This window comes from Populus trichocarpa, chromosome 16 (assembly GCF_000002775.5).
Source record: "Populus trichocarpa isolate Nisqually-1 chromosome 16, P.trichocarpa_v4.1, whole genome shotgun sequence".
Taxonomy (NCBI): domain Eukaryota; kingdom Viridiplantae; phylum Streptophyta; class Magnoliopsida; order Malpighiales; family Salicaceae; genus Populus; species Populus trichocarpa.
Window position 1 is genome coordinate 2491269 of NC_037300.2, and position 21655 is coordinate 2512923.

General features: G+C 34.9%; 3 protein-coding genes and 1 long non-coding RNA gene across 7 annotated transcripts; 2 read left to right on the top strand and 2 right to left on the bottom strand.

Moving 5' to 3' along the window:
- Positions 1–207: 207 nt before the first annotated feature.
- On the top strand, positions 208–1596 carry LOC18106118 (UPF0481 protein At3g47200). Its single transcript, XM_006373657.2, has one exon. The coding sequence runs from the start codon at positions 208–210 to the stop codon at positions 1594–1596; it is 1389 nt and encodes a 462-aa protein (XP_006373719.2).
- A 4186-nt stretch (positions 1597–5782) lies between these two features.
- On the bottom strand, positions 5783–7934 carry LOC7458943 (lycopene beta cyclase, chloroplastic/chromoplastic). 2 transcript variants are annotated; one of them, XM_002323224.4, is made up of 2 exons: positions 7759–7934; positions 5783–7593 (listed from the first exon to the last, which is right to left on the bottom strand). In XM_002323224.4, exon 2 carries the CDS (start codon positions 7456–7458, stop codon positions 5944–5946), a length of 1515 nt encoding a protein of 504 aa, XP_002323260.3. In that variant the 5' UTR covers positions 7459–7593; positions 7759–7934; the 3' UTR covers positions 5783–5943. The 2 variants fall into 2 exon arrangements, with proteins under 2 accessions (XP_002323260.3, XP_024443804.2); XM_024588036.2 differs by having other exon boundaries at positions 5783–7576; positions 7759–7933.
- Positions 7935–10473: 2539 nt separating this feature from the next.
- Positions 10474–14538, top strand: LOC7464114 (L-galactono-1,4-lactone dehydrogenase, mitochondrial). Of its 3 annotated transcripts, XM_052448031.1 has the most exons (7): positions 10479–11211; positions 11617–11867; positions 12394–12579; positions 12804–13218; positions 13632–13772; positions 14009–14187; positions 14326–14538. In XM_052448031.1, exons 1-6 carry the CDS (start codon positions 10552–10554, stop codon positions 14165–14167), a joined length of 1812 nt encoding a protein of 603 aa, XP_052303991.1. In that variant the 5' UTR covers positions 10479–10551; the 3' UTR covers positions 14168–14187; positions 14326–14538. The 3 variants fall into 3 exon arrangements, 2 of the variants coding, with proteins under 2 accessions (XP_052303991.1, XP_002322641.2); XM_002322605.4 differs by having other exon boundaries at positions 14009–14538; XR_002978479.2 differs by lacking the exons at positions 14009–14187; positions 14326–14538 and having other exon boundaries at positions 10474–11211; positions 12804–13317.
- Positions 14539–15222: 684 nt separating this feature from the next.
- LOC18106119 (uncharacterized) lies at positions 15223–19506 on the bottom strand. Its single transcript, XR_002978480.2, has 3 exons — positions 19335–19506; positions 19179–19260; positions 15223–15382 (listed from the first exon to the last, which is right to left on the bottom strand). It is a non-coding gene; the product is annotated as an uncharacterized LOC18106119 (long non-coding RNA).
- Positions 19507–21655: the final 2149 nt, after the last annotated feature.

Genomic DNA, 21655 nt, shown 5'->3' on the forward strand with positions numbered 1-21655 from the left:
TTATCTTTCAAAACGACCATTGATCAGCTTTAGACGACAAAATTTGCTCCACCTCCAAGTAAAGCTAAAATACTTGTTCCAAAATTGCAGCTACGTACTTCAAAATCAAGCTATATATAGCTTTTCTAGAGTCTTTTTTGTAATATTATATAATCGTATCCTATTGTTCATGTGCGTTAATTAATGAAGTAGAAAGTACTGTTAGCAATGTCCGACAGTACTGTTAACAATGATGCCCGTTCTGCTTCCTCTAAAAATTGTCAGTTGCTGATACAGATAATGAATGCTGAGGCAGAAGGGACCACTCATGATGACAACCAACGGAAAGGGCGACATTTCCCGAAGGTTCCATTAACGTTTCGTGATATTCAACAAAACAGCGATTCTTACCATCCATCGGTGGTCTCCATTGGTCCCTATCACCATGGGAAGGAAAAACTAAAGGAAATGGAGAAGCTCAAGGTTACATACGCTCGTCAGTTCGCATTAGATAATGAAAAACCCATTGATCAAATATACAGAGAGGTGGACGCAGTGGTAAGCAATGCAAAAAATTGCTATCCAGAAGACGCAAGAAAAAATCTCAACGACGAGCAATTTGCCGTGATGATGTTTCTTGATGGTTGCTTCATTGTCCAATTCCTCTTCTGCCTCTATCAGCAGCCTGGAAATCTGAAGATGAGTAGTCACGATGCTGCTTTGGTAATAAAGGACTTGTTCTTACTCGAGAACCAACTCCCTTTTGAAGTTCTCACCGAATTGATGAGTTTCAGAAACCGGGATCACAAAGCTCAGATGAAAATTCTTACAGCTTTCTGCGATCAAGTTCGTGCCTTTCCTGCTGGAACAGAGCTCAAGGAAAAGATAACAAAAATTTTTCGTGAATTGCAAAAATCAATAACGATAGGAAATTCCCAAGGTCCCGCACCTGATCAGCCTGCAGCCCATCTTCTTGAACTTTTACATAATCAGTTTTGCTCCAGAACGATTGTATCAGAAAACTCTGAGAAGAATTCGTGCAAGAACAATTCTCAAATGAACTGGTACCGTTATTGTCCTGCTGAGGAGCTTAGGAACATTGGCATCCATTTCAAGCCAAGCAAGACTGGTCTTTTCACCGATGTCCAGTTCAAACGGGGATGGCTGATCACTCGAAGTCTCTATATTCCTCCATTAAGAATAGATAGTTCTACCAAGTCCTTGCTTTTAAACTTGGTGGCCTATGAAGCATGCCATAATAAATCTCGGGTCACTTCTTACGTATGCTTCATGGATTCATTGATTGATACCCCTAGAGACGTGCAGGTGCTGCGATCGAAGGGCATACTCCTCAACACTCTAGGAAGTGATGAACTAGCCGCAGAACTCTTCAACCAGATAGCCAGCCATTTGAAACCCGATCCTTATGCTTACATTCAGGTTAAATCCAGCATTGACAAGGAGCATAGGAAAGTCCTAAAGAAATGGTTAGCCATGTGGCTGCGAGTTTATTTTAATAGTCCATGGACCTTTATTGCATTTGTTGCTGCAACTTTTACCATCATACTAACTGCCATTCAGACCTATATAGCACTATTCCCTCTCAAGGATCGGTGATAGCTCCAAGTGCAAACCCTGAGTTCCATGTGCTAAAGGTATCAGTTTCAAGAATAATTTGTGTGTGCTTGTTAGATTCCTTGCAGTTAAGAGTGTGGATTGCTTGTTCATCAAACTTGAATTGAGCTATTGTCTCATTTGGTTATGAGATTATATTAGACTGTTTTACTCTTGATAAATTTGTCTTGTATTCCATTTCTATCATAATAAAATCAAGACTTTCTTTTCATCGCTCATTCTCATGATGTTGTTGCTCATGTTGAATTCAAGGTACAAGAAAATATGAAATCAAAAGTTAGATTATAATTTTAAAAGAAATTGGGATCAAAGTTAAAAAGGAATTAAGAATTTAAGAATCAAAATATAATGAATGGAAGTTTGAAAAGGTATACTTTTGAACTTTGTTTCAAACATTAGGTTGAAGCACTAACAAAATGTTCTGAACATCCAACTAACATAGAGACATGTTGTAAAAGAAAAAGGTTTGCAGGAACATCAACTTCTTTGGCAGAGATGAAGAATTGGCTCAACTCTTGAACACGATAGGCGGAACGCGTTTGTTAACGAGCAGCGCACCTCGTTAACAAACATAGACACACCTGAACCCGGACTTGTACGGGGTGTCAAGAGATAAACGGATAGGCAATCCGAGGTCTGTTAGCACTGAAACTATGTCCTGAGTGATTCAGGGCCTGGAGAACTATTGCAAACACCCATCAACTTTCCTTGCTGTAGTTGGTGCAACGGTGGGATTTTTCTTGGGTTCCATTCAGACTTCCTATGCTGTAAAGTCTTATAACCCTACAGAGAAGCCATAATTTTGGCATAGGTCCTTTCTGGAGCCCAGCAAGCATTTGATTACATTTTCATCGTTGTATTAGCAAATGTTTGTAGTCAGTGGGTTTTTCATTCGTGGTACCTGTCTGGCTCTGTGAACCAATCGTGTATATCTGAAGATCGATCGATTTCTCAAAGTGATGATGTTCTTTCCTGTTATTTATCAATAACAAATTAATGCAATTATATGTAACTGGGTTTATAATTTCAATCCATTAAACTTCCATAATCTCAAATCATCATCTCCATCGCAACCAAATTTATTTTACATCCAAAATATGCCTAACAATAACGTGGTGAACTGAACAAAGAACAGTCATAATTTCTACTTCACAATCATCCTTTCCACAGTCAAGATGTAACAGACAAGTTTTAGATAGCAATAATACCTCATGTTAGGATACTGGCATGCAAACCCGATAAGATAAAAGACAAATGATAGGATAAAATGAGAAATGAGACACACAAGAATTTACGTGGTTCACCTAATTTGGCTACGTCCACGGGCAAGTATAGAAGGATTTTACTAAATAATGTGGGAATTACAACCTCTCTCTAACAATAGAAAAACAACTGAAATCTCTCTATTACTAGGAGAAAACACCTTACTTACTATCTCACAAAATACCTCACAATTATGTGGGATTACTTTCCCTCTCTCATTCTCCTCTTCTCTCTTATTTCTCTCTTGGTGTGTTATCTATGGCAAGGATGCACTGCCTATTTATAGGCAAGCATCCTTGCCTTTGTCTTGCAAAAGATAAGAGCAAGGCAAGTGGCACTAATTGACATTAATTAGTGCTGCAATAATTGATACTAATTAGTGCCGCAAGTTGCACTAATTAGTGCTTGCCTAGCTGGTTTCATAGCTAGCTTCACATTCTCCCACTTGAAGACTTTGATGATTTAATCAAGTCTTCACACTTGATCATTTGTGATTCTTCTTTAAGTCTTTCACATGTCGCACTCCTGAAATAGTACGAATTAAGCCATCATACATCTTTAATTTGATGGTGCCAATGCCAGCAATCTCTAAAGCATGATTATCACCCATGAACACTTTGCCTCCAGAGATGGGTTCATATGTATGGAACCAATCTCGATTAGGAGTCATATGCCATGTTGCTCCTGAATCCATTAGCCAGACCTCAGTAAGCTCTTCTCTATTTGTAGAGATTGTCGCTGCTTCACTATATAAAACCTCCCCATCTTCTGAGGTGCTCGCAACACATCCTTGAGGTTTTGATGACTCTGCAGTATTCTCTATACCCTTTTTAAACCAACAATCCTTTTTGAAGTGCCCTTTTCTGCCACAGTTGTAGCATTTCACAGTCTTCTTACTTCTTGATTTGGACCTCCCTTGCCTTTGACTCCCACTGGAGCCACGCTCCGTTGATCTCCCTCTTGACACCAATAATGCCTCTGCTTGGTTTGAACTATTTTTGTCTCCTTTATTTTTGTGCCTATTTTCTTCTTCCAAGATGGCGGCTGCAACATCATCAAAGACTAAATAGTCTGTGATGATATTATTGGTCAAGTTGATAATGAGCTGATCATACGAATCTGGAAGACTTTGAAGTAGAAGCTCTGCACGTTCACTTTCCTCTATTTGTTGACCCAACGTAATGAGTTGTGAAAATAGAGTTCTTATTGTGTTGATGTGGTCAGTCACCGCCGTGGTTTCTGTCATTCGAAGGGTATAAAGTCTCCGCTTTAAGAAAATCTTATTGTGCAAAGACCTGGACTCATATAGCTTTGTTAGAGTCTCCCATATCTCCTTAGCTGTTTTCTTCTCCGCCACACTTGATAATACTTCATCGGCTAATGCTAAATGTATGTTAGCAATAGCATTGCCATCCATCTCATTCCATTTTGCATTATCAATGATCTCCGCGAGGCGATCCCCAATTGCTGCCAAGCAATTGTCTTTCCTTAAGATTGCCTTGATTCTCATTTTCCACAGTGAGAAATTGCTCCCATTGAACCTCTCAATCTCATACTTTGTTGCCATTGTATTCACCGAGATCTATTCAGCTATAACTGTTTCACTGATTTGTAAAGTATACAGAAATAGTATCGTGTGAATAATACTTCACTAAGTAAATTCCCAGGAAAGATTGGAGGGGTCACAAACGGTCCCGCTTAAAACTCAATCTCCTTAGACAGAACTTCCTAGACTGTATTTAATCACCGCACTGACTTTCTATATACGTCAACAGTAGCATATGTGAACAGTACTGTATGGATGAATAGTGCCGTATAGGTGAATAGTGTCGTAGAAGTGAATAGTAACCGTGTACACGAATAACTTTTGTGTATTAACAACACCAACCAGAAGGCTCTGATACCATTGTTAGGATACTGGCATGCAAACCCGACAAGATAAAAGACAAATGATAGGATAAAATGAGAAATGAGACACACAAGAATTTACGTGGTTCACCCAATTTGGCTACGTCCACGGGCAAGTATAGAAGGATTTTACTAAGTAATGTGGGAATTACAACCTCTCTCTAACAATAGAAAAACAACTGAAATCTCTCTATTACTAGGAGAAAACACTTCACTTACTATCTCACAAAATACCTCACAATTATGTGGGATTACTTTCCCTCTCTCACTCTCCTCTTCTCTCTTATTTCTCTCTTGGTGTGTTATCTATGGCAAGGATGCACTGCCTATTTATAGGCAAGCATCCTTGCCTTTGTCTTGCAAAAGATAAGAGCAAGGCAAGGGGCACTAATTGACACTAATTAGTGCCGCAATAATTGATACTAATTAGTGCCGCAAGTTGCACTAATTAGTGCTTGCCTAGCTGGTTTCATAGCTGGCTTCAGTAAAGAGATGGTTCAAGCTCAAGGAGGCATGGATTCCCTGCATCATAACATATTAATAGAGATAATCACTTGACACTAATTAGTGCCGCAATAATTGATACTAATTAGTGCCGCAAGTTGCACTAATTAGTGCTTGCCTAGCTGGTTTCATAGCTGGCTTCACACCTCCCAGTAAAGAGATGGTTCAAGCTCAAGGAGGCATGGATTCCCTGCATCATAACTTATTAATAGAGATAATCACTTGAGTTCATTTAACATATTATCCCTGCTTTTCATAGTTTAAAATAGCATTGATGCATCCCTTCCATGCATTAGCAGAATTGTCTTGAAGAAATGACCTGTGTTTCAGGCATTATTAACCGAAATTCAAGCGAGTTCTAAGCGAATGGATGGTTATCAAGTAAAGATCTGAATTATTTCTATACAAGGGAGGGCATCAATCAACAATATGATTTAAACATGTGCTTTTGGACAAACAAGAGCACACCACTGAATCTGCTGCACTCCATACCGACAAGAAATGAGTGTGTGTGAACCATGGATTGGATATGTAATTAAGTTACAAGAAAATAACAGATGATTCATAGCGCTCTATTCACAATTAAAGGCAGCAGCACAGAAACTTCAATATGTAGATGCAACAGAATTAGAAGACAGATGGAATCTGAGTCACCTATTTTCTGTCCTGTATTAAATTGTTGATCATGTTAACCAAAGGAAGGGTTCCCTTCGCCATAATCTCTAACCTTGAAGGATTAGAAGCATGGGAGAACAGTGAGAGCCCAAAGAGTACAAGCTCAGGTAGAAACAGTCGAGATGACAAGAATCCATGCCAATAACGAGGTTCCAGATTAAAAAATGCATCAAAAAATCTTCTTGTGGCAGGTAAATCAAGCTTAAGCAAAACATCCATACCAAAACAGAAGAACTCTCTCTGTCTCCTCCTCTCTATTGGCCATAAATCTTTCCAAACTTTAGCTGATAATTCACTTCCAGAAAAGCTTCTATCAGAACCAAGATACTGAACGATAGAGTTAGCAACAATTGGAGCAGCCGCTAGAGTTCTTGCTACCATATAACCAGTCGAAGGGTGCACCATACCAGCTGTACCACCAATTCCAACAACTCGTTGAGGGAGCACGGGGAGGGGGCCCCCCATTGGAATGACACAACGCTCGTCTTCCTCAATGCTTTTCACTTTTATACCTAAGTGCCTTAACCTGGCCACCATCCTTTCCTGGATATCTTTCATGGGTACTCCAGGCCTAGCTACGAGGGAAGTTTCTTCAAGAAATATCCTGTCCGACGAAAAGGGCATTGCGTAGAGAAAAGTAGGGATCTTGCTATTACTCTCTTTTAGTTCCAGATTGTTGTTCAGATGTGAATCTCTCCAATCCATAAAAACCATCTTATCAACATCAAATGGGTGCTCTTCTACCTCTGCCAAAATTCCATAAGCCACTTGGTAACCTGGATCATATGGCTTATCATATTGAACAAGGCATCTAGAAAAGCCAGTTGCATCAAGAACCACGGAAGCTTGGATTGTGACACCATCATTGCAAATCAATAGAGATTTGGACTCCTCGTGAATAACCTTGATGACTTTAGTTTGGTGAAACTTTACACCATTAGATATGCATTTCTGTAACATTTTGGACTTGAGCTGCCTCCTATTAACCCTCCCATAAGGCCTATCAAGATCTTTCTTTGTCTTGTCATCAACATATACAACAGCACCAGACCAAGTTGTATCAAGGCAATCAAGCATATCCATGGCTTCAAATTCATCCACCCAAACACCATAATTATTAGGCCAAATCAATTTGGGAGATGGATCAATAGAACAAACTGAGAGCCCTGCCTCCGAAACTTGCTGCGCAACTGCAAGCCCAGCAGGACCACCCCCCACAACTGCAAGGTCAACTACAAGGCCCTTCGACAGGTCATACATAGGAAGATCAAACTCAAGATTTTCCTTCTTGGTTTCTGGTACAAGCTCCAAAAGTGCATTACTACTAGCCTTAACACAACCATTTCTCTCCCTTTTTGAACGAAATTTCTTGTGACCAAACCTAAGTTGCTGGCTTTGAATCTTTATGGAGCTCAAATTACTTAATTTCTCTGAAAACCCATGAGATTGAGGCAAAAATTCAAGTTTGTTATGTGTTTTCAACAGAGTATCCATAGTTCCTCCTTTATGCTTATCAAATATCCCTCCAAAATCCCAACTAGATCTCAACAAATTTCTAAAAACCCAAGGTGGAATTCAAGAATCTCTCAGTTCTCAACTGAGATGCCAATCCCTGGCAAAACCAATACACTGTCATAAAAAAATAAACGTAACAGGGCTGTTACATGCACTCAAATTATCACCAACTTGTAACAAAAGCTAGAGCAATATATAAAGAAAAACAAATCATACATCCTTTAAATATCAGGGATTATCAAGATATCAACAAGAAAACGTGCAAAATTCGTGACTTACCAAGAACGGGCATCGTTAGGAGCCCAAAGGAGTGTGGCTAAAACTTTTGAAGTATATTTCTTTTCTTCTTTTCTGAAGTGAATAAATTTGGAGAAAATGGAACAAAATATGCCATGGATACTATGGCTTATCTAAAGGAAGCCACAGTTGCCATGGAATGGAATGGAATGGCCCGCCATTCAGACAATGACCATACAACGTGTCTGAACATGAGACGCTAAAATAGGAATCCTAAATAGGAAATATGCATCCTCTGTGGATGTAAAACTACGCCATGGCCATCAAACTATTATTAGCTTTTAATTAAGTCCTCAACCATTCATTGCTGATTTTAGGCATGCTTGAGAGTGCAATTTTGAATTCTTTTTCAAATTATATTTTTTTATTTTTAAATTATTTTGATGTGCTGATGTTAAAATTTTTAAAAAATTTTAAATTGTTTTAATGTATATTTTTAAACAAAAAATATTTTAAAAAAAACTTCTAAACAAACCATTATAGTTGTCACTTGCTATTTATATCACAACCAATAACAACTTCTACCTCCGATTTTTTTTCTTTCTTTCTTTCTTTCAAAGAATAATTCTAACTCCAATCATTTGTTTTAAATTGGTTTTGATGGTATGCCATTATATATACTCCAAGTCTGTACAATTTTATTGAAATGGTAGTAGTAAGTTTAATTAGTGATATATTTTGAGTTTTGACTCGAATCTTGCTATAAATAACGAAAATAAAGGCATGAGTCTTAACGAAAATAAACAATAGGATGGATACTAATTTTATTGTATACTTTGATTATCATTAAAAATCATTCTGATAACAAATATAAGCATGTAAGAAATAGTATAAAAAGTATAAAGTTTTCATCATAATTTTGCGAAATTTGCTCTATTAGGTTATTTGGGTGGATTTGGTTTCCAAAGCTTTGAGAAATATTATCTTTATTTTTGTAATTCTTTTTTTTTATTTGAAAAAAAGGAACTCTTTGAAAGATTTTTTTTATTATTATTAACGTGGATGTACGGGTCAGCTTGCGTGAATCTCGACTAATTCCACGAACCCTGAAGTTAACGAACATGTAAGTCTCCAATTGCTCTCGAGTTTGTAGAACTCGAACCGATAATTTCTAAAGAGCAAGCCTAAAATCTGATAAGTTAAGCTAGATCTTCAAGATTTTTTTTTAATGATCTTTGCTCATGAATGTAGGAAATAATTTAAACCCAATAAGATTTTTGTATTTTCTCCTCTATAATTTTTTTTTCATTCTTATTTTATATCTATCACGTTCACCAAGTGTTCTACAGCAATCCTTACTTCCAACTTCCCAACAGCATGTATTTATTATTGCCATAACTAAATGGTTTAACTGACACTTTTTATAGGTTTGGAAATTGCTGGCTTAGCCTTTCAGTAAATAACGAGCAGAAGTTAGAACTCAAAACCTAAAACCAGCAAGACAGTAGATCATCATTAGACATGGCAACCTCGTCAAGCGACGATTTCTCAGTACTTGTATAAGCGTCAGATTTAGGCATAGATGCAACACCCTTTCTAGCAAACAAAGAAAGAGGACAAAACAATGATATCCCAGAACCTGAAAACTGGCATGATTGCTCTCAGTATTTCGTTTCTGATGAGGATTTCTCTGATCTTGATCTCTTGCAGTTCTTTACCCTTCAAGACAGTAGATCATCATTAGACATGGCAACCTCGTCAAGCGATGATTTCTCAGTACTTGTATAAGCGTCAGATTTAGGCATAGATGCAACACCCTTTCTAGCAAACAAAGAAAGAGGACAAAACCAAGACATCCCAGAACCTGAAAACTGGCATGATTGCTCTCAGTATTTTGTTCCTGATGAGGATTTCTCTGATCTTGATCTCAACCGAGCAATGAAATGTTTCCTCAACATCTCAAGGTCCTCATTCGTAAACATACAGAACAACCTGAAAAGCGCAAACCCACGACGTTATTACAATTTCAAAAGGTCAAATTAAAAAAAAAAAAAAAAAAGAATCAAAATGTAAAATACTGAAGGATAAAAAAAAAAGAAAACACTTTGGAGTAGGGTTATAATCCACACTGAGACAACGTATGGTAATTTCTTAAGGAGAATTAAGGGTTTTTTTTTTTAATTTGTGTTAAGGCCAATTTTTTTTCTTTTGAGTTTAATGTATGGTTGTAGATTCGATTGAAAAAAAGTTTGGATTAAATCATAAATCTATTATTTTTCTTTAAAATAAAGTCATATTAATTTATTTTTTTAAAAAAATTGTTTTAACTTGGCCAAGTTTAAATTGGATTTAACTGAATTCATGAAATCATAATAAATAATTAAAATAAAGATAAAAAACAAATTCTATTAAAATAAAAATGAAAAATGTGATTCATTTATAAATAATATATAACTTCATGATCATTTATTGTGGGAGTATATATTCATGTCATTTTAAATAAAAAAAATTTGGGTCATTAAACATAAATTTGATTGTGATTTGAGTTGACAATATTCAAGATCATAAATCTTATCAAGATAACTGTTAAAAAGATTTCACACATTGGAGTTAATTTTGAAAATTTATTAAATTCGGATTAAAAATGAACATTCCTTCTAAGAATACCTCTGTCCAAATAATAATAATAATAAAAAGAAAGAAACATATTTCTCAGATCCAACACTTCTAAATGAAACTTCCTCCAAAGAGAGTGATCAAAAACCAAAAACCCAACAAAACCCCTCCCTCCTTCCCCCACTCTCACTCTCTCCCTCTCCCTCTCCCTAACCCAAAATGTCAAGAGCCCTCTCTCTTAGACGCTCCCTTCTCCACCTCCACCACCACCGCCCAAAACCACTCTCCCCCACAACCCCACCACCCCCAAAACCCATACAAAACCCCTTTTCCCCACTAAACCCAGCTCGCAAATTCTGCACATCCCCTACTCCAACTCCATCAACAAACTCTGAAGTCCGCAAATACATAGGCTACACAGCCCTTGTTATTTTCTGTGGTGCTGCCACTTACTACTCCTTCCCGTTTCCTGGCAACGCAAAACACAAAAAGGCTCAGCTTTTCAGGTATGCTCCATTACCTGAAGACCTTCACACAGTTTCTAACTGGAGTGGAACCCATGAGGTCCAAACCAGAAACTTTTACCAGCCAGAAAATATTGAACAGTTGGAGAAGTTGGTGAAAGAGAATAATGAAAAGAAGGCTCGGATCCGACCTGTTGGGTCCGGGTTGTCTCCAAATGGGATCGGGTTGGCTCGGTCTGGGATGGTGAATTTGGCTCTTATGGATAAGGTTTTGGAGGTGGATAAGGAGAAAAGGAGAGTTAGAGTTGAAGCTGGTATAAGGGTTCAAGAATTGGTTGATGGGATTAAAGAATATGGTCTTACTTTGCAGAATTTTGCTTCCATTAGAGAACAGCAGATTGGTGGCATTGTTCAGGTTTTTTTCTTTTTTGTTCATTTAAAATAAAAGGTAATAAATAATTGTTACACTTGGTTCTACTGAATCGATTGGTTTGGTCTATGCGACCATTTTCTACAGATGGCATGGATTCCCGTGAGGTTAGGATATTATAGGTGTTACTGAATTTTTCTGATAAGCTGATGGATTTCTGTCAAGTTTTAGTTAAAATTTGGAAACTTTGAAGGGTTTCTTTTAAAATTTGAAAACTTTTGAGTAGTATGTGTGTTCTTGATGTGCCGAATGGGAGTCTTGGTGATGTCCAATGAATGAAAGTGAAACACTAATTAGATTGTAGAAAAGTTAGTGTAAGATTGAATTGGTGAACATGGTAAAATCTTATTGACTTCACTGATTTGTGGGTTTGGCTTGTTTGTTTAATAGGTTGGTGCACATGGTACTGGTGCCAGGTTGCCACCGATTGATGAGCAGGTGATTAGCATGAAATTGGTTACCCCTGCCAAAGGAACAATAGAGATTTCAAAAGAGAAAGATCCAGAACTATTTTATCTTGCTCGTGTTGGTCTTGGAGGACTTGGAGTGGTTTCTGAAGTTACTTTACAATGTGTGGAGAGACAAGAGCTCGTAGAACACACGTTTATTTCAAACATGAAAGATATCAAGAAAAACCACAAGTAATTTCTTTAGCTTTTTTATCAGATATTACAACTAGTTATCGTATGCACGCAAACTGGATGGTTGAGAATTTGAATAAAAAATGATAGATTGCTGAGATTTGTAATCAGCTTTTATGTTGTGAATGATTTGTAACTTATGGGATTCAAGTTCAAATCTCCACGCCATTTAGGAGGGACTATAACTGGGCAGCCCTTCTGTAATGATTTTGGAGTCTCAGGTTTTAGCATGATCATGTTAGTTGGTAAAGCTTTTGTAGTTGAGAACTAGGGAACTTTCAAATCTTACAAACATTATTCTACAGATCATCTGGTGTTAGATTGTGCAATACAATGATTAGTCATTTAGTTTTAAAGCTGCATGACCCATATCACAGGGGTTAGACTGTGATGCAATATGCTTGTATGTTGCTCGTTTGGAATGCAGACGTCTCTCTCTTGTGTTGAATCATGAAATGAAATTATCAGTAATTGAGATTTTATTTGTTTCTTATTAGCTAAAGATTGTCTAAATTTCTTTTTTTAGGAAATTGCTATCTGAGAATAAGCATGTGAAATACCTGCATATTCCATATACGGACGCTGTTGTGGTTGTGACGTGCAACCCTGTCTCAAAATGGAAAGGTCCACCCAAATACAAACCCAAGTATACTACAGATGAAGCCCTACAACATGTTCGTGACCTCTTCAAGGAGTCCCTTGAAAAGTACAGGTATACTGCCCTTTCTGAATCTGCTGTAACCATTATATATCCGTCATGTTTTCCTAGTTTGTTTATAATCTCTTATTTGCTTAGGTAATTTTATGGTGTGAAATATGTAGGCTTTAAAATCATGCTTTGTCCTGTCATCATTTTTTCAATCCATCCACTAATTAAGAATTTCTGTTGCGTTGTCCATATATATATGTCAGTTAATTGTACACTGTCACTTGCAGAATTGCTGCTGCTAAATCATCAGATGATAATGAACCAGACATAAATGAGCTTTCATTCACAGAGCTAAGAGATAAACTGCTTGCTCTTGATCCTCTCAACAAAGACCATGTCGTAAAGATTAATCGTGCTGAGGCTGAGTTCTGGAGGAAGTCAGAGGGATATAGGGTGGGATGGAGTGATGAAATTTTGGGCTTTGATTGCGGTGGTCAACAGTGGGTCTCAGAAAATTGTTTCCCTGCTGGTACCCTTGCCAAGCCAAGCTTGAAAGACCTTGAATTCATAGAGAAGCTGAAGCAGCTCATAGAGAAAGAAGAGATACCTGCACCTGCTCCCATAGAGCAGCGATGGACAGCTCGCAGCCAGAGCTCCATGAGCCCAGCCTCAAGCTCAGCAGAGGATGATATATTCTCATGGGTAATCTCAGTGAATCTTTCACTTTATTGAATTCCTTGGATACAGTATGTATTGGGAAAACTTTGTTGTGTCCATCTCATCTTCAATCAGGAAGTCCAGGTGTGCCTCTCATGCTCCAGACTTGTAAGTTTAAGTAATTGTAGGGATATGGAGATTTCATTTAGATCTGATTTGAGATACTTATCCCTCTTAGGTATATCTATTCTATAAGACAACATTTCTGTTGTCCCATGAGTACTTGAAATTTTTCTCAGTTTAAAGAATTGTCAACTTTTGTTTTTGAGATAAAGGGCTGGATGCATGAATCTTTTTTCACTTTCCATGTTGTGTTTTCTTTGTTTGCTGTATTGTACAGCCTTAATTGGTGGTTTGCTACTGTAGTTGTGCTCAAACACTTTTTGCTTGTTTCTCAGGTTGGTATTATCATGTATCTTCCTACAATGGATGCCCGCCAAAGAAAGGAAATCACAGAAGAGTTCTTCCATTATAGGCATCTGACTCAGGTGGAGTTGTGGGATAAGTATTCTGCTTATGAACATTGGGCTAAAATCGAGGTATTGATAAATATCTTGCATCTCATCTTCTGTTCAAGTTTTAGATTATCCAGCACAGAACTTGTGCTTTGTTTGACTGTTGGCATCAAAAGGAAATGAAAACGTTCTTCACCTATTGATTTTCTTCTCTACCATTACTCTGATTCCATAAAAAAACTGATTTTTAAAATGGGCAAAATGATGTTCCATTGAAATTTGGTGCTTCTTTATTTAACAACTCCCAAAAATATGTGCAGGTTCCGAAGGACAAGGATGAGCTTGCAGCTCTTAGAGAAAGGTTGAGAAGGCGTTTTCCTGTGGATGCATATAACAAGGCAAGGAAAGAATTGGACCCCAACAAGATCCTTTCTAACAATATGCTGGAAAAGCTGTTCCCATTATCGGAAACAAATTGAAAGGCTTCGTTTGTTGGTTGGTTAGTCATTTTATTCTTTCATATCATCATTCTGGATGCATCATCCTTAATTGGTTGGTTAGTCATTTTATTCCTTCATATCATTATTCTGGATACATCGTTTGTATTGTCCTTCTGTCAATCTGCTTGGAGCTTCAGCATAAATGCCTGGCTGTACATCAACTTCAGAAAACCAGAAATATAGAATAACATGTTGTATTATTAAGTTCACCATGGCCTCTGATTGATGATGCATTTTCTCTTTCATGAATTGGAATAAAGATCCTGTGTCGATCTTATCAAGAGCTGTTAATTTGAACTTTGAACTGTTGTTTTCTATTGCATGATTGAGGGTATCTCGTTTTTACTTCATGTTCATGTTCATGATGCTTGATTATTTATTGAAGTTGAGTTTTTCCAAACCTCTGATGATTACAAATGAAAACAACCATTTGGGTTTATTTACCGTCCCTGATGGCCATTTAGATGGTCTCCTGCTTCCTTAAAACCATGTGTGTCCAAACTCTTACTGAATTCCAGTGTCTTGTTTTTTAAGGAATAGGGCCAATAGGCTGTTCAACCACAATATTTGAACATTACCATACAACCCCATACTGAAAAAAAGCCAAATATGCTTATGTTTGGGACGAAAGTACCCTGTAACATGCTGAGAAATAGAATTATAGAAGTAAATTCTAGGACTGTTCTCAGAAACTGGTTTTAAGTATTAATCTCGTAGCTTTCGCTTGTCTCTACAGATTATATTCTGAGACCGATCCCTAAGAAAAAAAAAGAAAAAAAAAAGACTGGCATGTGGAGGCATTGGACTTCATGACTTGTCAGTTCTCACTCTTCTTTTCTTGGGTGCTCTTCTCACTCTTGATGCTCAAAAAAGAAGTGAAAAGGGCACTGTTTTCGAAACATAGGGTAGCTGGAAATGGTGAAAAAGGCACATAGAAATAAATGGAAATTGGTAGAGAAGGGGATCAAAAGGAGAATATTACTGTATGAGGAAACAAAAAAAAAAAAAAATCTTAGAGGCTGTTTGCAGACATGTTAATAAAACCAGTCACTTTTATTACAATATATGATCACAGAAAAGCAGGAAAATCAAAGGCCACACATCCGGTACACAAGTTTTGCTATTTGGATCACAGTTTAGCAGCAAGTTCCACAAGGCCAGCAGCAAGTTCCAAAACGCCAGCAGCAACAGAGGCTGCACAAATAAGAATAAAAAAAATGGATTAGCATTGGTAGAAAATTAGACTTGTTACCTGTGCTTCGTCGAGGGTAGAGCAAATATTTTTTATGTAAAAAAATATTAGGGTAAAAAAAAATTTAAGTTATGAGATATTGGTTCAAGTGGTAATCTAAAAAATATATATAAAAAAATATAACAATAATAAATAAATTAATAAAAAAAACAACAAAATAAAAAAGGTAATCAGAATACACCTTAGCAAACAAGCAAATTCAAGTGAATATCTTAAACCTAGTCTAATTTTTAAAACTTGTAATTTGTTAAATTCTAGACCTGGTTTTAATTAAGAAGCTTAACTCAATTAATTTAATTTTGAATGATGAAATCCTTAAAAAATATTAATTAAAAAACGTGCAAAAGCATAAAAAATAGAAAAATAAAATGAGGATAAAATTTGATAGAAAAAAAAAACGAGGATGAAATTAAAGAAAAAGAAGCAATTTTAAGAATGATTTAAAATAAAATAAATAGCCATTAAAAGAATGAGAACAAAATTTGAAAGATTAAAAAATCATAGAGGGTGAAATTAAAAAATATTCGTAATTTGATAAATTATTTATATATTAAGAAATAGTAGGGGGTGAAATTAAAAAAAAAAACTATAGAGGGTTAATCCAATAGAATCAAACCACCAAAGAACCCAAAAAAAGGATAAAAAATAACAAAACATTAGCTTAAAAAAAAAAACCAAGCAAACTCAAGTGAACCTCCTAATCCTGGTTTAATATCTAAAACCTACAACTTGTGAAATCCTAAACCGAGGCTCAATCAAGAAGCTTAACTCTTAATAAATTTAATTTTGAATGATGAAATCATGAAAAAAATATTAATAAAAAAATTACAAAATAAAAAAGCAACAAAAACAATGGAGATAAAATTTGATAGAAAAAACCCAAGGATAAAATTTGTAAAAAAAGAAAAACAATTAAAAAAATGATCCCGAACAAAATAAAATTAAGCAACTAAAAGAATGAAGACTAAATTTGAAAGATAAAAGAATTATAAGGAGGTGAAATTGAAAAATATTTATAATTTAATATATTATTTATAGATTAAAAAATAGCAAATGGTGAAATTGAAAAATATTTGTAATTTGATAAATTATTTATATATTTAAAAATGATAGGGGATGAAATTTTTTTATAATGACCATATGTGAAGGAAAAACAATTGAAAGGGCTCCTTTAAAATTTTGCATGGGTTGTGCAAATTTCGAGGTGGAGAAAGAGAAGAAGAAGGGAAAAAAAAAGAAATGATCTCCAACGCCAAACTAGAAATATTTTTGATACACGTGTCACATCAGTATGTAGAGAGCATATAGACATTACAAACACCGCCCTAAAAAGTCGTATTGGTTGATGGATGGCCTCTCATGCACCAACATGTTTTTTTAAATAATATTTAATATATGTCAATTAAAATAATACTTCGAAGCAACCTTAAAATTTATAACAAAACCAATTTAAAATGACTAAAATATCCTTATGAGAGATGTCTGAGAGAGCATGAAAGTAATTTAACTATTCCAAAAAAATTGAAAGGATAAAAAAATCCTTGAGGCAAAAGCATAAGAGTTTTTTTATTCATAGGTCAAAGTAGTAATTTTATTGTGTATAGAATAGGAAAATGACAAATATAATCTTATATATAATTTAAGAAGTACATTATTTTTTAATCCTTGAGGTTTGGACTCAGTTGTAACTTAATCCTTTATATTTGAAAGTCAATAACTTGGTCCCTTAACTTTAGCTGATGCTGACTTTCTGAAAACACTTTGAAGACTTGGTCCCAAGTTAGGAAGACTGTCTTTGTCTTGTTAGATGGTGATTTTACTATTCATCACCTTATAAAACACCTTGAAGGATAAACTAATCAACCCAAAAACTATGTTATAAGTAAGACCTTATAAAACACCGAGTTACAAATTTTTAAAATATTTAGTTGACAAATTGACCCTGAACAATCCATGTTAACTTGTCAAATTCGAGACTTAAGTTATGAGATCATGATAATCTCATAAAAAGTATTTATTTTAAAGGATAAAATTAATTTCTAATCAACTTAATATTGAAGGATAAAATTGAAAAAAAATCAATGATGAAAAATGACCGCGTCAACTCGGGTTAACCTACCAAACTCACAATCTAGATCTTAGAACAAGATAATTCTATAGAAAGTATATCAAAATAAATTATGAAGCATAACCCTTGATAAATCCAATATTACAGAATAAAAATGAAAATTAAATAGAAAAAAAACAAAGCATTGTTATAGTGAATGAATTTACCTTTTAGTTTTTGTTAATATACTAGTTAGTTGTCTTATGCTTAGATCTCTTGTTAACGCAAAAATAATAATAATAATAATATGCAAGTGTTTATAATGCATTTTATGACATTAAGAGAAAAATTTAATTGGAAATTGAAAAACCGATTCATACATAGTTAAATAAATAAAATATAATATGCATCAATAAATGCAAAAAAGAGTTGTTAACGCTAATTGAAACTCAAATTGTAAAGATAAGAGATATATGTAGATCAAAATATATGATCTCACAACATAAATCATGCATCCTGTTATAGTTTTAAAAAAATTGTTTTATTAACTAATTTCTTATTTAATTAAACGATAATAAAAATATACATGTGGAAGAGAGCATTTGATTAAAACTGACCAGAAAAAAAATTACAATATAGGGTTGATTAAAACCAACTTAAAACTCCTAAGAATTCATCCAAAAACACAAAATCAAACTGTAAACAAAATCCTCTCAAGCTTGATCTCCATTTTTCAACAATTTAAAAGGAAAAACACTATGATGGAACTTCTCTCGTTGAATGAATTTGTTGACACCAAGAATGATTTTTTTTTTTGTGATTTGATTATAGTCAACTTTCAACTTTATTTTTCATTTGTTATTTTCTGAAGACTCTATTTCCTCTTTCAAATCAGGAATTGAAAATAAAAAATGAAGTTTTTGATCAAAATAAAACTTTCAAAAATTAAAGGAACTATTATAAAAGAATGAGATAAGGAGGAGACAAAAACTAATTTTCTTCATGGAAACTCTAGTTCAACCATGTTATTTTATCGTGTTTGACATTTTGGTTCTCTTTCTTATATAAAAAAAATTGTACCATGGAACAACAAATGGTAGACAATTGGCCATTAATTTTGTTCAATAAAGCTTAAATTGAAAATATATATATATAAAACACAATCGCCATTGACAATATTTTGTATCTTGGTTTACAAAGTGTGGGGCTATAGTGAAAACCCACACTTTTTAGTATTCGTTAATGGTTAAAAAATACATTATTCTTTAATCCACAAGTTATGAACACGGTTGTAACTTAGTCCTTTATATTTCAAAGATATTTGAAAATCTATAGCATAATTAGTCCTTTGACTTTCGTTGACGCTATCTTTCTGAAAAGTAAGTTGTTTTTTCTATAAAAACTTCTGGTGCAGATTTTTATCTAAGATTTTAAATCGTCAAACGGTGCATTTGGGATTAAGAACAAACCAAAAGATGTTTTAACAAGATAGAGCTCAACAAGAGTCAAGAAACTGAGTTGCAAGTTTTTAAAACACGAAGAACTACGCTGAAAACTTAGGGAGTAAAGAATAAATGACTCTCGTTTAAGGCATTGTCAGAATCGATTAGCATCTATATTTTTTGCAATGTTGCTTATACAAAAGCAAATTGATGAATACTTGACTTCCCAAATCAGCTTGCTTTACTTACAGTCTCTTGATGAAGCTTTGTCTCTGCTTTTTTTTGCGAGGGCAGCATTTCTTCCCGGTGGTGGGAGTTTCAGTTGGGTATCCTTTGAACAAGAGAGAGAATTTAGTTTTCAAGAGTTTCTAGTGAAAAAAAATCTAGAAATAGAGATGGCAAAACCTGATGGAGATCTTCTATCTTGACTCTCCGTGAGAGGCATTTTGGAACAAAAACAAAGGAAGCTCGAGTCTGTTTCTGTCTCCTTGAGCAACTGATGATGTCTCGAGCACGCAAAGATCCTTATTTATCAGCTGGTTATATTTATAGACCCATGCATTGCCTTATGCAATAAAACAGGGTATTCAAGTAAGCTCCCACTTTCTACTCTCCTGAAAAGTATGCTGGAATGAAAAGACAAAGCATCTAAATTGATGACGAACACCGTTTTTCCAGCTCATGAGAATACGAACAACAAAAAGCCATGGATAATGGGCTCTTTACTTGGCTCCTAAACCTAAGAGAATGGGGACCAGGAACTCTATTCTGTGATTCTTTCTTCAAAGAAAATATTCGTCCTCTCTATTCTTCATACTCAACACCGGAAGAAGACGGTGTTGACAATCTTGCGAAGGAGCAAGTGCTTGTTTACACCAGGAGTAAATCATTTCTACTTAGGTCAGTGCAGAAACCCTTATCAAAAGCTGTAAATCACTATTGTCCTTGCTTCTTTCACCGTGCCAATTCATCGTAGCTCATCTCTTTTGACATTCAAAAGGTAAAGATTTTACGTTTAGCTTAGAAAGTTTGCTGGGGTTTTGGCTGTGAGCCTGTGACGTTAGCTGTAGTTTTTATGGCTACCGTTGTGGTTAGAACCAAAATATAAAAATATGGATAATGTGGGAAGAATTTTTTATAAAAAAAACTTGAAAATCTTAGAAATAGTTAGAAACAGAGTAATATTCTTTTTTTTTTGTTACAAAACAGAGTAATATTCTAATATTTCAAAGACTAAAGTTTCAAAAAGAAAAATTGGAACTTTCTATTTATATATAATATTTTTTATTTAAAAAAATAAAAATACTAATGTGCTTCTAATGAAAAATTGACTTTTGAGTTTTTTTAGAGCAGGATTCCATGACCAACTTTTACTTTACCCAATAGGATTGGTTGTGTTTTTTTTTTTTTAACCGCAGCCCAACTCATTCCTGGAGCAACTCTACTCTGTACTAAATCAAGGGGAGTGTAACACACGTGCTTTATTGTATATATAAACAGTTCATTTTTTTACCTTTTTTTTTCCTATCAATTTCTTTTTTTCCCTTTAATTTCGTTATATTTTTTTTATAGTAATCTTAATTGTCTTTAAACCGGTCAAGTTGACTTGATCATATTAGATTAATATTTACCCTGTTTAATTATAAACCTAAACCAAACAATAAATCAAGTTGGGAGTTTTTTTTTTTCAATTTGATTCTTTTTTTAACTTTTTTCTTAAAAATTTTTATAATAATTTGTCGAGTTGCTTTTAGAGTGAAGAAGTTGAGTGATTCGCATTGAAACAACTTTAATATTGTTTAATTTTAGACTCGGGTTAGGCAATGAGTTGAATTGAAATGTATTTTTATGTTAATTTCATTATTTTTTCCCCAACTTCGTTCTCAGAATTTTTTACTGCTCAATTAGGTTGCTTTTGGATCAATAAAGTAGACTGGATTATATTAAAGCAACTCTTTCATAATTTAATTTTAAACTTGAATTAAATAATGAGATAAGTCAATAAATTTTAAAATTAATTTATTAGATGAGATATAATAATAATAATATCAAATAATTCTCTCACAGCTTGAATATATTTTTATTACATTTAAAAAGAGATATAAAAAAAAAAATCTCACTCGCAACATAGCACTTGAATGTAAACAAGCATAGGTACTAAAGCCATGGCTAAATCATTGGTTGTCTTTCCATCGCATATATGCTAGCATCTCCTTGATTATTCAAATTAATAAATCGTGAAACACGCCATGTATATATGCTAGCATCTCCTTGATTATAAATTAATAAATCGTGAAACACGCCATGTATATATGCTAGCATCTCGCAGTGTTCTCAATTCCTGTGCACATGAGAGTTTGCATCATCAATCTCCTGGTGCATCATTCCAAGGCCCTAGCCCTTGAAAATGATGGGTTGGAAGCAACTGAGACAGGCAACTGGACTCTTATGCCGATGGTCTTGACTTGAAATTATGGACTGATCCAAAGTGTTATTGTTCCTGATAAACACTGGATGCAAGACCCTAGCTTGGTGCATATTTTTGTGTGCTTCAAACTGCATCATGGGCTTCGGCTACATAAGAAATTGAAGTGAAATTTAACTGAGAAATGGTGGATATCTTCCATGAAAGAAAATCTAATCTAATCACTGTTTTCCAATGGGACTGCATGATAGTTTTCTGTCCATATTGCTCTAAAACAAAGTAGTTCTGCATTATTGTGATG